This window comes from Salvelinus sp. IW2-2015, unplaced genomic scaffold, assembly GCF_002910315.2.
Source record: "Salvelinus sp. IW2-2015 unplaced genomic scaffold, ASM291031v2 Un_scaffold1380, whole genome shotgun sequence".
NCBI lineage: Eukaryota > Metazoa > Chordata > Actinopteri > Salmoniformes > Salmonidae > Salvelinus > Salvelinus sp. IW2-2015.
Window position 1 is genome coordinate 130,444 of NW_019942870.1, and position 13,441 is coordinate 143,884.

Below are 13,441 nucleotides of genomic sequence, written 5' to 3' on the forward strand. Positions count from 1 at the left end.
TGGTTTGTGTAGTTCCCATTAGAGGCAGCTGGTAATCGTTGCCTCTAATTGGGGATCATATTTAGGTAGGTTTTTTCCCACCTGCATTTGTGGATATTGTTTGTGTTAGTGTGGGGCACTACGACTTCACGTTCTTTGTAAGTTTTGTTTCTAGTTTCACTTTTGTATTAAAAAGATGTGGAACTCATTTCATGCTGCGCCTTGGTCCGTTCATTTCCAGAACGTGACGAAATATCCCACCAACAAAGGACCAAGCAGCGTGAAAATGAGGTAAGGAAGTTTTGGACTTGGGAGGACATGAGAGGACACGAGACCCTTCCTTGACGGGAGTTGCCAAGGAGCAGGGAAGGACAGCGACGACGCCGGGGACCACGGCCACAGAAACCCCAAGATTTTTTTGGGGGGGGGCACATGGAGCTGGCGTCGAGCAGCGAGAGTGCCAGACCTGTTTGGGAGTCGGAGGAGGAATTTGATGAAAGATTCCGGACAGAGATGGTAGCGATGAGAATGCTGCCGCACAGGCGCGCTTGAAGAGTGTGACACCAGTCTGGTGCCATCTGCACCAGTTTCACGCATCTGCCTCAGTGCGCCTTCCCAGTCCGGTACGTCCTGTGCCAGCTTCCCGCACTAGCCCTGAAGTGCGTGTCACCAGTCCGGTGCCACCTGTGCCGGCTCCACGCACCAGGTCTCTAGTGCGTCTACCCAGTCCGGTACGTCCTGGGCCTCCTCCTCGCACTCGCCCTGAAGTGCGTGTCACCTATCCGGTGCCACCTGTGCTGGTTCCACGCACCAGGCCTCCAGTGCGCCTCCCCAGTCCGGTACGTCCTGTGCCAGCTCCTCGCACTCGCCCTGAAGTGCGTGTCACCAGTCCGGTGCCACCTGTGCCGACTCCACGCACCAGGCCTCCAGTGCGCCTCCCCAGTCCGGTAAGTCCTGTACCAGCTCCTCGCACTCGCCCTGAAGTGCGTGTCACCAGTCTGGTGCCACCTGTACCGGCTCCACGCACTAGGCCTCCAGTACGAATTCACAGTACAGAGCTTCCGGCGACGGTTCCCAGTCCAGAGCTTCCGGCGACGGTTCCCAGTCCAGAGCTTCCGGCGACGGTTCCCAGTCCAGAGCTTCCGGCGACGGTTCCCAGTCCAGAGCTTCCAACGACGGTCCACGGTCCGGAACCTCCCACGACGGTCCACGGTCTGGAGCTTTCAGGCAAGGCGTCCAGTCCTGCTCCAGGGCAGGAGCCTTCCTCTGCGCCAATGCCCAGTCCATGCACGGTGTCCAGTTCCGCTCCAGGGCAGGAGCCTTCCTCTGCGCCGGTGCCTAGTCCAGGCACGGTGTCCAGTCCAGCTGCAGGGCAGGAGCCTTCCTCTGCACCGGTGCCTAGTCCGGGCACGGTATCTAATCCCGCTCCATGGCAGGATCCTTCCTCTGCGCCGGTGCCCAGTCCAGGCACGGCGGCCAACTCAGCTCCATGGCAGGAGCCTTCCTCGGCGCCGGTGCCCAGTCCGGGCACGGCGTTCTACCCGGCTCCATGGCCGGACCCGTGGTCTGGGCGGGGTAAAAGACCCGCACCGGAGCTGCCACCGACACTAGTCACCCCCCCCTACCCTCCCCATTTGGTTTCAGGGTTGCGGCCGGAGTCCGCACCTTTGGGGTGGGGTACTGTCACGCCCTGACCATAGAGAGCCCTCGGTTCTCTATGGTGTTTAAGTCAGAGCGTGACTGGGGGGGTTATCTCGTTTTTAGATTTCTAGGTTGGTGGTTTGTGTGGTTCCCAATTAGAGGCAGCTGGTAATCGTTGCCTCTAATTGGGGATCTTATTTAGGTAGGTTTTTTCCCCACCTGCATTTGTGGGATATTGTTTGTGTTCGTGTGTTTGGGCACTACGACTTCACGTTCTTTGTATGTTTTGTTTCTAGTTTCACTTTGTATTAAAAAGATGTGGAACTCAATTCACGCTGCGCCTTGGTCCATTCATTTCCAAGAACGTGACACTGATGGTTTTCTCACAACAAATGATGCGTTATAAAGTGCATGTGGAAAGTATTCAGACCCCTTGACTTTTTCCACATTTTGTTACAGCCTTATTCTAAAATGGATCCATTTTTWAAAAATCAATCTACACACAAGACCCCATAATGCCAAGTTAATAACAGGTTTTTAGAAATGTTTGTACATTTTTACAAATAAAAAACCTAAATATCACTTACATAATTATTCAGACCCTTTACTCAGTACTTTGTTGAAGCACCTTTGACAGCGATTACAGCCTCGAGTCTTCTTGGGTATGACGCTACAAGCTTGGCACACCTGTATTTGGGGAGTTTCTCCGATTCCTTACCTCTGCAGATCCTCTCAAGCTCTGTCAGGTTGGATGGGGACAGTTGCTGCACAGCTATTTTCAGGTCTCTCCAGATAAGGTCGATTGGGGTTCTGGCTGGGCCACTCAAAGACATTCAGAGACTTGTCCCGAAGCCACTCCTGCGTTGTCTTGACTGTGTGCTTAAGGTCATTGTCCTGTTGGAAGGTGAACCTTCACCCAGTCTGTGATCCTGAGCGCCTGGAGCAGGTTTTTCATCAAGGATCTCTCTTGTACTTTGCCTCGATCCTGACTAGTCTCCCAGTCCCTGCCGGCTGAAAAACATCCCCACAGCATGATGCTGCACCACCATGCTTCACAAAGGGATGATGGCGGTTTCCTCCAGATGTGACGCTTGGCATTCAGGCCAAAGAGTTCAATCTTGGTTTCATCAGACCAGATAATCCTTTTTCTCATAGTCTGAGTCCTTTAGGTGCCTTTTGGCAAACTCCAAGCGGGCTGTCATGTGCCTTTTACTGAGGAGTGGCTTCCGTCTGGCCACTCTATCATAAGGCCTGATTGGTGGAGTGCTGCAATGATGGTTGTCATTCTGGAAGGTTCTCCCATCGCCACAGAAGAACTCTAGTGCTCTGTCAGTGACCATCGGGTACTTGGTCACCTCCCTGACCAAGGCCCTTCTCCCCCGATTGCTCTGTTTGGCCGGGCGCCAGCTCTAGGAGAGTCTTGGTGGTTACAAACGTCCTCCATTTAAGAATGGTGGAGGCCACTGTGTTCTTGGGACCTTCAATGCTGCAGAAATGTTTTTGGTACCCTTCACCAGATCTGTGCATTGACACAATCCTGTCTCTGAGCTCTACGGACAATTCCTTCGACCTCATGGCTTGGTTTTTGCTCTGACATGCACTGTCAACTGTGGGACCTTATATATGTAACCGATGTGAAATGGCTAGCTAGTTAGCGGTGGTGCGCGCAAATAGCGTTTCAATTGGTGACGTCACTCTGAGACCTGAAGTAGTTGTTCCCCTTGCCCWGCAAGGGCCGCGGCTTTTGTGGCGCGATGGGTAACGATGCTTTGAGAGTGACTGTTGTTGATGTGTGCAGAGGGTCCCTGGTTCGAGTCCAGGTAGGGGCGAGGAGAGGGACGGAAGCTATACTGTTACATATACACAGGTGTGTGCCTTTCCAAATCATGTCCAATCAATGTAATTTACCACAGGTCGACTTCAATGAAGTTGTAGAAACATCTCAAGGATGATCAARGGAAACAGGATGCACCTGAGCTCAATTTCAAGTTTCGTAGCAAAGGGCCTGAATACTTAAATAAGGTATTTCTGTTTTTTATACATTTGCTAAAATTTCTAAAAACCTGTTTTCACTTTGTCATTATGGGGTATTGTGTGTAGTTTGCTGAGGAATGTATTTAATCTATGCAGGGCTGCATGACATGTGCAAAACATCTACGCCTAGCTACTTGGTTAACTGTTGGAATCACGGAAATAGAATGATTATTGAATAGAATGATTAAATATAGTTGGRAGCACCTTGAATACATTGTTTGACATGACAAAAAATGAATAAGCCAGGGAGGAATTATTGACAGGGGAACCAAAGTGTTGGTCAGTGTTTCCAGATAACCCTAATTAGATGTTACATGACATGTTTTCCTACTTTATGTAGCTAGCTAACATATTCATGCTTTGCCTCTAGACGGATTAACTAATCGTCACAAACTATGCACACGATTCAATGAGGCAGAAGTCTGTGTGTTGTGATTCTGGATGGACAGATGGACAATTATAAGAAACTGCCATGGGGGAATCATAAGTGMCTCGTTTCATCTTATTATTGATACCYTGTCTTGTTTTGAGGTGTTTTGACTGTCATGTCTATGCTAATATGGCAAAAAATTCACTAGGTATCTAACCAACCAACAACTGTAATAATGTATTTGACAGACATGTATTTTCCTGGTGCAAAGGTTTTCAATAAACATTAGACACGAAATATAGTTTACATGTTGTCAACACGAAATATAGTTTACATGTTGTCAACAATCTAAGCCAACCCTGTTTATTTTGCCCCTTGATGAACAACCAACCTGTCTATTCCTCTCTGATTTAGAAGATACCGTTGCACAAACATGCTTTTCTAAGCCTACACCAGCACTGGTACCAGACTGTATTAGATAATCAATCAATCAATCAATCAAGTTTATTTTATATAGCCCTTCGTACATCAGCTAATATCTCGAAGTGCTGTACAAAAAACCCAGCCTAAAACCCCAAACAGCAAGCAATGCAGGTGTAGAAGCACTATGTTTGCTCTGACTCTTAGTACATTTATCAAGCTAGCTAGCCGGATTGCCAGAAGATACCGACCCTACCGTTACGCTTGTTTCCACTGAGCTGCACTGGGGTCGGAACAAAATCATGGTTACAGTAAGACACCATGGAATCYGCGCGAGATATGGGTCGGTAAACATACCTCAATGCAGGGATGGGATATGCCACTCTACTCCAAATTTTACCTTTAACCACACAAGAAGATTCAAATACTGCTAGTTCTACCAGAAAACTGCCATTTTCTTCCTCATGCTAGATAGCAGTAGCCATAGCAGCCATTATGGAATGGGACGTCACATTGAACAACAAAGGAGCAGATTGGCTMACACTATCATTCCAAAATGGCTGCGGTGGCTATTGCTAGCTAGCATGATGACGAATAGGGCAGTTTTCCTGGGAAATCTAGCAGTACTTCAATCTTCTCAATATATCAGTGTGGTTAAAAGTTACATTTGAAGTAGAGTGGCATATCCCACCGCTGCATTGAGGTACGTTTTCCGGCCCATTTCTCACCGTAATGGTAGGGTTGGTATTGTCTAGCAAGCTAGCCATATAACTAGCGATTAGCATTAGCGGCTAACAATATTTAATTTAGCCACAACTTACTAAGAAAAGACAAACTAGCAGACAGTAGTTTGCAGACAGTAAGATACAAACTAATAGTGTAATTATAAAACGCTTGTGGAAAGCAGCATGTCACCAACATTTTGTTGCATCCATCTGACCATGTATAGACTGCAAAGTGAACAGCAAGAAAGTACTTGTGACTCCGTAGTCGAGCATCTGCTCTCTCCTTGAGTGACGGGGGCAGGGCTTGGTGTGGGAAGGGGCATGCAGCAGTTCTTATTAAGTGCATGCAGTAAGAGGTGAGGGAGAAAGACGACTCAAGTAGAAAATAGAGTAAACTCTAAAAACACGTGCCAAAATTGTGTATCACATTTAACAAACCAACCATTGAAATATCTTTACAGAAGGTAAAGTAAAAACCCAAACCGGTCTGTGCATCAATACCGGTGAATATAGTAAATTAATAACTGGGTGGTTAAAATCCTGAATGCTGATTGGCTGACAGACGTAATATATCAGACCATATACCACAGGTATGACAAAACATTTATTTTTACTGCTATAATTACGTTGGTGACCAGTTTATAATAGCAATAAGGCACCTCCGGGCTTTGTGGTATATGGCCAATATACCACGGGTAAGGGCTGTATCCAGGCACTACGCTTTGTGTTGTGCATATTGGCCATATACTACAAAGACTCGTGCCTTATTGCTTAAATACGGTATACCGCCCAGCCCTACCTGCAGCAAAGACGAAGAGGAGTCTACAAGAATACATCTGCTATATTTCATTACACCCTCTCAGAAGTGAGACTCAAATATCACAGTGTTATAGCTCTGACAGACACCTGACAATGGATGAGACTGGCTGAGAAATATGATCCGTCTTCACTATGACCATTACCACGGGCTTAAAAGCTAGGTTGRATGTGTCCCAAGTGGCACCCTATTCCTTATTAAGTGCACTAKCTTTGACCAGAGCCCTATAGGCCCTGGTCAAAAGTAGTGCACTAAATAGAGAATAGGGTGCCATTTGGGAATCAACCGTTGACAGAAATGCTGCCTTTCCTTGGTACGCCTCAGCTGTCCCAGCTCTGTGACCCCTGACCTCTAGAGTTGAGCCTTGCAATCTGGAACCCATCAGTGACAGGGTAGGGGCTAATCATGTTACCACACCAAGGTGTGTGTGTGTGTGTGTGTGTGGTGTGTGTGTGTGTCCAAGGACAGGGCCAAGACCACTTGTGATACTCAAAGAGAACTATACACAGCACCCAAGTTGAAATTAAAAGCCGCTGGCTAGGTGCCAGCCAGTTCTCAGCTGGAACCCAGAACCTTCACAACACAAGTCTCCCCATTCCCCATGGTCGACTACCTGCTACACCAGACCTTGTGCTTGAAACCTGAACTGCTTTCAAATCAAACACGGCAAATGTGTTGTATAGCTTAACTAGTGGAAACCATGTACTATGTAGAGCATTGCTGGGGTGAAGGGGGGTTGTGCAACACATCACTATATCAGCTCCTTCAATGAGCCTGTATGTAACGAGAGAGACTGGCTGCGTATGAAATGGCACCCTATTCACTATATAGTGAACTACCTTTGACCAGGGTACATAGAGAGTAGGGTGCCATTTCAGATGCATCTYCTGACAGGGAGAGAAACTGATGTTGGGGCGGCAGGTAGCCTACTGGTTKGAGCGTTGGACCAGTAACCGAAACGTTGCTGGATTGAATCCCCGAGCTGACAAGGTAAAAATCTGTCGTTCTGCCCCTGAACAAGGCAGTTAACCCACTGTTCCCCGGTAGGTTGACATTGTAAATAAGAATTTGTTCTTAACTGACTTGTCTAGTTCAATAAAGGTTAAAAAAAAATTATGTCCAGGGGATAGGAGGAGGAAAATACTTGCAATACAATCCTGATGTAATCCAAAGTTGTTCTGGATTTATTTGGGAGATTATTGTGTGGTTARATGTCATTAAAAAACAAACACTTACGCATCCATGTGATGGCCAGCACTTTGTAGTCCGTCTCCCATCTCTTTCTCTATGGCACTCCACTCACTGTCCAACAAGCACAGAGCAGATATTTCACATGAAACAAATATATATTTGACACTAATTAAGTCATTACATTGTTCATAGTGCAGCAGCAATACACTTCACCCTTTCTTCCAAACACAGCACTTGTCTTACCTGAAGACTCGTCCATAGTTTCCATGCACTTTGTACACCCCATACAGTCGATCTGCTACCCTCTGGAGAAAGATTTTGCACAGTTTCTTTGATTCCGCTGCTTCTATTTTTATGTTCTATTTTCTGTGAATTTCTGTACTGTGTAGGGAATAGGGTGTCATATTGGGAAGCATCCTAAGTTGTTTGCTACAGCTGTCAGTGTGCTAGTGTTGTCAGTCTAGTCTAGTAAGTGTGAATATGCTGAGTGTGACCAGCCTGTGTGTTACAGCCAGCTGTATGTCTAGTCCTAGTCTAGTCAGAAGCTGTGTGTTACAGCTGCAGCAAATCCACTTTTATCAGACAGACCAGCTGTGTGTTTTATCTTTCTAATGTAGGTCAACTTCCAAGCCAGCTCAGGTGTGTTAACACTCACTGTATGTCTAGTCTAGTCAGTAAAATGTATGTTACAGCTGACAGTATGGGAGTATAGTTAACAAACCTGGGTTCAAATACTATTTGAAATAATTTCAAATACTTTATCTTCGCTTGATTTAGCTTGCCTGGCTCAGTGGAACCATATAATAGTTCCAAAACTGGCAGGCTAAACCAAACACTCAAAGTTTTTGAAAGATTTCAAATAGTATTTGACCTAGGTCTGGTAGTCAGTCTAGTCAGTAAGATGTGTGAATATGCTGACAGCTCCCTGTACTCACTGCCCGTACTCTCAGCAGCTGGGAGACTACAGTCTGTAGCTCGTCGCTGTAGTGTTTCAGCTCTGTAAACCGTCTGCAGACACCAGGGCCAGAGAAGAGCAAGAATTCACCCTATCACTACTTAAATCAACACTTTCTTTCAAGCAAGACAGATAAACAASACAAGAGTCAATGTTCGAACTTACATTGACCTGATCCAACTCTACTTCCCACACAGTCCCAGAACCAAGTATGGAAGTACATCAAATACAGAGCAAAGGGATGAATAGTAGAGACAGACTCATTAAATTAAGTTACAACACATAAAGATGGAAGTGTATGGTTGGCTTCACACAAAAGAAAACAGTGACAAGAAAACAGTGAATCTGCCCCAAATGGCACCACATTCCCTATAAAGTGTACTACTTTCAACCAGAGTCCAGTGCACTWTATACAGTAGGGTTAGGGTGCTATTTGGGACATATCTTTTCTATGGCCTACTTGTCTGGATTCTTCACCCTGAATGCTGCATTCATAGCTTTCAACCTGGAATCAGCCTGTAAAAAAACAGACCAATAAATTACTAACACATTCTTTCCCCACACGTTTGTTAGATCAGAGGTTGTTATTGAGGACCTGCATCATTTTAGACAACAGTTTACCTTTGAGACCTAAAACATATCAGAATAAATATTACAATTAAAAGTTGTTTAAAAGAAATCAGAAGTCCTAAATATACACATGCACTATATGCAGTTGTTTACACAGGTTACACACTTTACAAACGTATACTTTATTGCACTGCTGTAGTTTGGAAAGTCACATGAGGATTGAGTAAGGTGCATCTTATCTAAGAGAGTTGACATGACAACGCAACCATGATGAGATCATTAAGTGCTGATGGAGAACCTTTGCTTGAAATCCTGTCTCGTACACCATTTCCTTCCATCCTTTTTCCTGTGGGACAGAGAGAGGATGCCGTGTGACTGACAAAGACCTTCAGAGATAGGAGAGCCTGATGCATGGGGGCGCTGGGGGTACACTGTCACACTATCAACTCAAAAGGGCAAAGGTGATCCTTTCAACTACAGCAACACTCACACAACTCTTGTCAGTAAAGAGTTAAGCTTTAGGCCTACTTCATAAGACATTATTTCCACAACACTTCTCAGTGCTACAAAGAAACTGAGTAAGGAAATGGTCCTTGTCTGTGATATCTCTTTTCTGTCAAAGGGTATATCCTGTCAAAACCTATGAACAGCACATCTGACTAGCTACTGGTACTGTTGTAGTCTTGAGAGGGAGGAATGTAGGTTTTGCTAACGATTGGGGATCACTATGGTCCTTGTCACACATAACAAGGGAGTTGGCAAGACAGCACAAACAGATTGGAATCACGCTCGATTCACKCAGTTATGGTGTATAGTAGCTTGGCTACAAAGAGGCTAACTAACCTCAGTGAGGAAGATGTAGAAGATCTTGTCATTGCAGAGAACTGGGTGGGAGGCTATTCGGAGCAGGAAGTTCTCCAGTGCAACCCTCCTTCTCTCCACAAAGTCTGGGTCCATGTTGTCCGCTGACAGCTTGTGCCAGACAATCTCTGCCTGTGAGAAACAGACAAAGAATTACTATTATGTTGATAAGGAGATGGAACACCATTGTCTTTACTAAGTTAAAACTGGATGCTGTAGAGCATTATGGGTACTGTAGTAAGTACATCATGCTACAAATATCACTTCCTAAACTATATTGCACAAATTTATTCCAAGGCATCCTCCTTGTTCTCACGTACCCTTTTCTCGGGTAACGGGGCAACAACGACAAAGGGATAGGTGACCAACAGGTAGTTTCTGAGTAGCTCAAACTCGCTGTATCTCCTCCATAAGGAGTCTGGGGCTGGGATTATACCTTCTGTCACAGCATCAACCGGCCTGTCAGAAGAGAGGAAAGGACTGAAGTCATACAACTGCACTTAAATAAGAGTACCGAGTAAATATTTGATACATCTTTTAAAGGGACCAAGTACAGTACTATCCACAATTCTATGAACTCCAATGCTAAAACMTACAGTACCAGTCAAAAGTTTGAACACGCCTAATCATTCAAGGGTTTTTCTTTATTTTTACTATTTTCTACATTGTAGAATAATAGTGAAGACATCAACATTATGAAATAACACATATGGAATCATATAGTAACCAAAGAAAATGTAAACAAATCCAAATATATTTAATACTTGAGATTCTTCAAAGTAGCCACCCTTTGCCTTGATGATAGCTTTGCACACTCTTGGCATTCTCTCAACCAGCTTCACCTGGAATGCTTTCCAACAGTCTTGAAGGAGTTCCCACATTTGCTGAGCACTTGTTGGCTGCTTTTCCTTCACCCTGCGGTCCAACTCATCCCAAACCATCTCAATTGGGTTGAGGTCGGGTGATTGTGGAGGCCAGGTCATCTGATGCAGCACTCCATCACTCTCCTTCTTGGTCAAATAGCCCTTCCACTGCCTGGAYGTGTGTTGGGTCATTGTCCTGTTGAAAAACAAATGATAGTCTCACTAAGCGCAAACCAGGTGGGATGGCGAGTTGCTGTGGTAGCCATGRTGGTCAAGTGTGCCTTGAATTCCAAATAAGTCACAGACGGTGTCACCAGCAAAGCACCACAACACCATCACACCTCCTCCTCCATGCTTCACGGTGTGAACCACACATGCGGAGATCATCCGTTCACCTACTCTGCATCTCACAAAGATAGGGCGGTTGGAATCATCAGACCAAAGAACAGATTTCCAACGGTCTAATGTCCATTGCTCGTGTTTCTTGGCCCAAGCAAGTCTCTTCTTATTATTGGTGTCCTTTAGTAGTGGTTTCTTTGCAGCAATTTGACCATGAATGCCTGATTCATGCAGTCTCCTCTGAACAGTTGATGTTGAGATGTGTCTGTTACTTGAACTCTGTGAAGCATTTATTTGGGCTTGAATTTCTGAGACTGATAACTCTAATGAATTTATCCTCTGCAGCAAAGGTAACTCTGGGTCTTCCTTTCCTGTGGCGGTCGTCATGAGAGCCAGTTTCGTCATAGCGCTTGATGGTTTTTGCGACTGCACTTGAAGAAACCTTCAAAGTTCTTGAAATGTTCAGATTGACTGACCTTCATYCCTTAAAGTAATGATGGACTGTCATTTCTCTTTGCTTATTTGAGCTGTTCTTGCCATAATATGGACTTGGTCTTTTACCAAATATGGGCTGTCTTCTGTATACCACCCCTACCTTGTCACAACACAACTGCTTGGCTCAAACGCATTAAGAAGGAAAGAAATTCCACAAATGAACTCTTAACAAGGCACACCTATTAATTGAAATCAATTCCAGGMGACTACTACCAGAAAAACCTTGCAATGAGTTGGTGTGTCCAAACTTTTGACTGGTATTGTATATATAAAGCAAGAGGAGAGCGAGAGACTACTGACAGAGAGAACGACAGAGAAAGATAGAGAGAGACTTTATAAATATGACGTGGATCCAGCAGCAAAGATTCTTGGGAGGAAATGAGAACCCATAATGGTCTGTCTCCACTAATAATCCACACTGGGACCACAAAGCAGAGAGGAGGAGAGGATAACAAGAAATAAAGAGATGAGCAGAGAAGCAGGAAGATGAAGGAGAGGACTCCATCAGGAGAGGAAGGAGAGGACTCCATCAGTGGCTGGGGGGCATTCTCCAGTCTAACTACACTGAGGGCCCGGTTACACCACACTCCTCTCAATGGCCAACTGGTGAACAAAGGCCCAGTGTGTGTGCGCGCGGGCATGTGTGCGCATGAGGAATAGCATGCCCTGCTCCAAGCAGAATAAAAACATATGGTTCCTTTTAAAGACTTGGCCAACAAAAAAATACTACTCTCTATGGCTGAAAGAGAGTAACCGGACATGAAACCAGTTAATAGTATAGCTAGCTAAAAGTAAGTAAGAAAGCTGGTGTGATGTGCAGTTRGTGACAAACAAAACCTTTAGATCACATGTTCACAATGAAGTGAGTGTACCCAAGTCACTTTTCTAAAACAGTCAGATGTTAGAATCATTATCGTTAGGGTAAGACCATCTGTAATAACTGAATGTGTATAATTATGCGCAGGTGCAAGGAGGTGTAGGTGTGATTGTGGAASAAGCTGTTCATGGTGGTGTCACAAAATGTGCAAGATGTAGGCTATAACAATCATCATTCACACAGATGATTCAGAGCTGATGAGACATATTTACCGTGTCTCAATTAGGTAAACAGTGTATATCTCCTGCATGTTGACTGTATTCTTCCCAGTCCTTTTCTCTGCCTCTCCAACGCTGATCTCCATCTTTCTTAGAAGACTAGTCCATTTCTCAATCTCAACCATCTYGAAGAGGATATTTCACAAGTCATAACATGGTAACAATACCATAATGAAGTATAATTTGATGTTGTTTACATGCAATATGAGGCATCAATATTGGTAGCTAAAGCTGGTCCCAGATTAAAATAAGTACTGTAACGTTAGCAAAGTCCTTTAACTTTGTATCAGAACAAAGTTGTGTGCTAGCAAGCTAGCTCCTGGTAAAATGATCAAGCCAACCATAAGAACAATCTAGRTAACTTTCCTCTGCGTCGACATTACAACGATTTAACTTTTAGCTGTCTTTTCCTGCACAGCCTGCTAGCTGCTGTTGACTCGGTGACAGTGGGGCTCTCGCGAAACTCCGTGGATCGATAAGGCCTGCAGTACTACTGTCAGTAGCTAGAAAACCCAACTCATTCAACAGGCTCAATAAGTATCAAAATCCAAATTCCTCACTTTRTTACAATAAGAATAGGCTTGAAGCTATACCGTGTTTTTAATGTTGTTCTCTAGTTCTGCCGATGTGAGGTCGGTGTTCCCGATCACCGCTATTTCCTCGGGTCCCGAGTCTGCCATCATCTCTTCCTGAGTTTTGCCTTGTTAGCAATGTAGCAGACAGGCAGAAACTCGCATGCGCACTTTAACCCTTTTCTTTTCCCAACCTCAACTCACCTGAGTGTCATGAGAAAGATCAGCTGCTGTCTGCCCTGCCCTGTGTACATAGTCAAATATACCGTCAGGTAAAATGGTTAGGTAAGGATGTCAATATTCGACAACAACCAAAATATAATCACACAAATATTGTGTAATAACTGTTTATTACATAATTATAAACTATTTATAAACTCAAACCCCTTTAGTGTATGCGTTACCAAAATAACAATATGTTGCATTATAACGCACAGTGAAAGTGTAAAATAGGCTGTTATTGCTAGCTCAAAGTGAATGGAATAAAATAACTTTTTCCTGGAAGAAATTTCGG

General features: G+C 44.7%; 1 protein-coding gene across 3 annotated transcripts in view; it reads right to left on the bottom strand.

The window, feature by feature from the left end:
- snx4 (sorting nexin 4) overlaps positions 1-13,086 on the bottom strand; it is a 16,986-nt gene extending 3,900 nt beyond the window's left edge. For 2 of the 3 annotated variants that reach the window (XM_070439057.1, XM_024138060.2), the window contains exons 1-9: positions 12,949-13,085; positions 12,350-12,480; positions 9,884-10,022; positions 9,546-9,695; positions 9,001-9,048; positions 8,593-8,648; positions 8,113-8,185; positions 7,421-7,482; positions 7,223-7,288 (exon numbers count right to left, since the gene is read on the bottom strand). In XM_070439057.1, coding sequence (XP_070295158.1) covers positions 7,223-7,288; positions 7,421-7,482; positions 8,113-8,185; positions 8,593-8,648; positions 9,001-9,048; positions 9,546-9,695; positions 9,884-10,022; positions 12,350-12,480; positions 12,949-13,038 — 815 coding nt within the window. In that variant the 5' untranslated portion in view covers positions 13,039-13,085. Of the gene's footprint in view, positions 1-7,222; positions 7,289-7,420; positions 7,483-8,112; positions 8,186-8,592; positions 8,649-9,000; positions 9,049-9,545; positions 9,696-9,883; positions 10,023-12,349; positions 12,481-12,948 lie in introns of all 3 variants that reach the window. The other variant, XM_024138062.2, reaches the window with a different exon arrangement.
- Between the last annotated feature and the right edge of the window lie 355 nt (positions 13,087-13,441).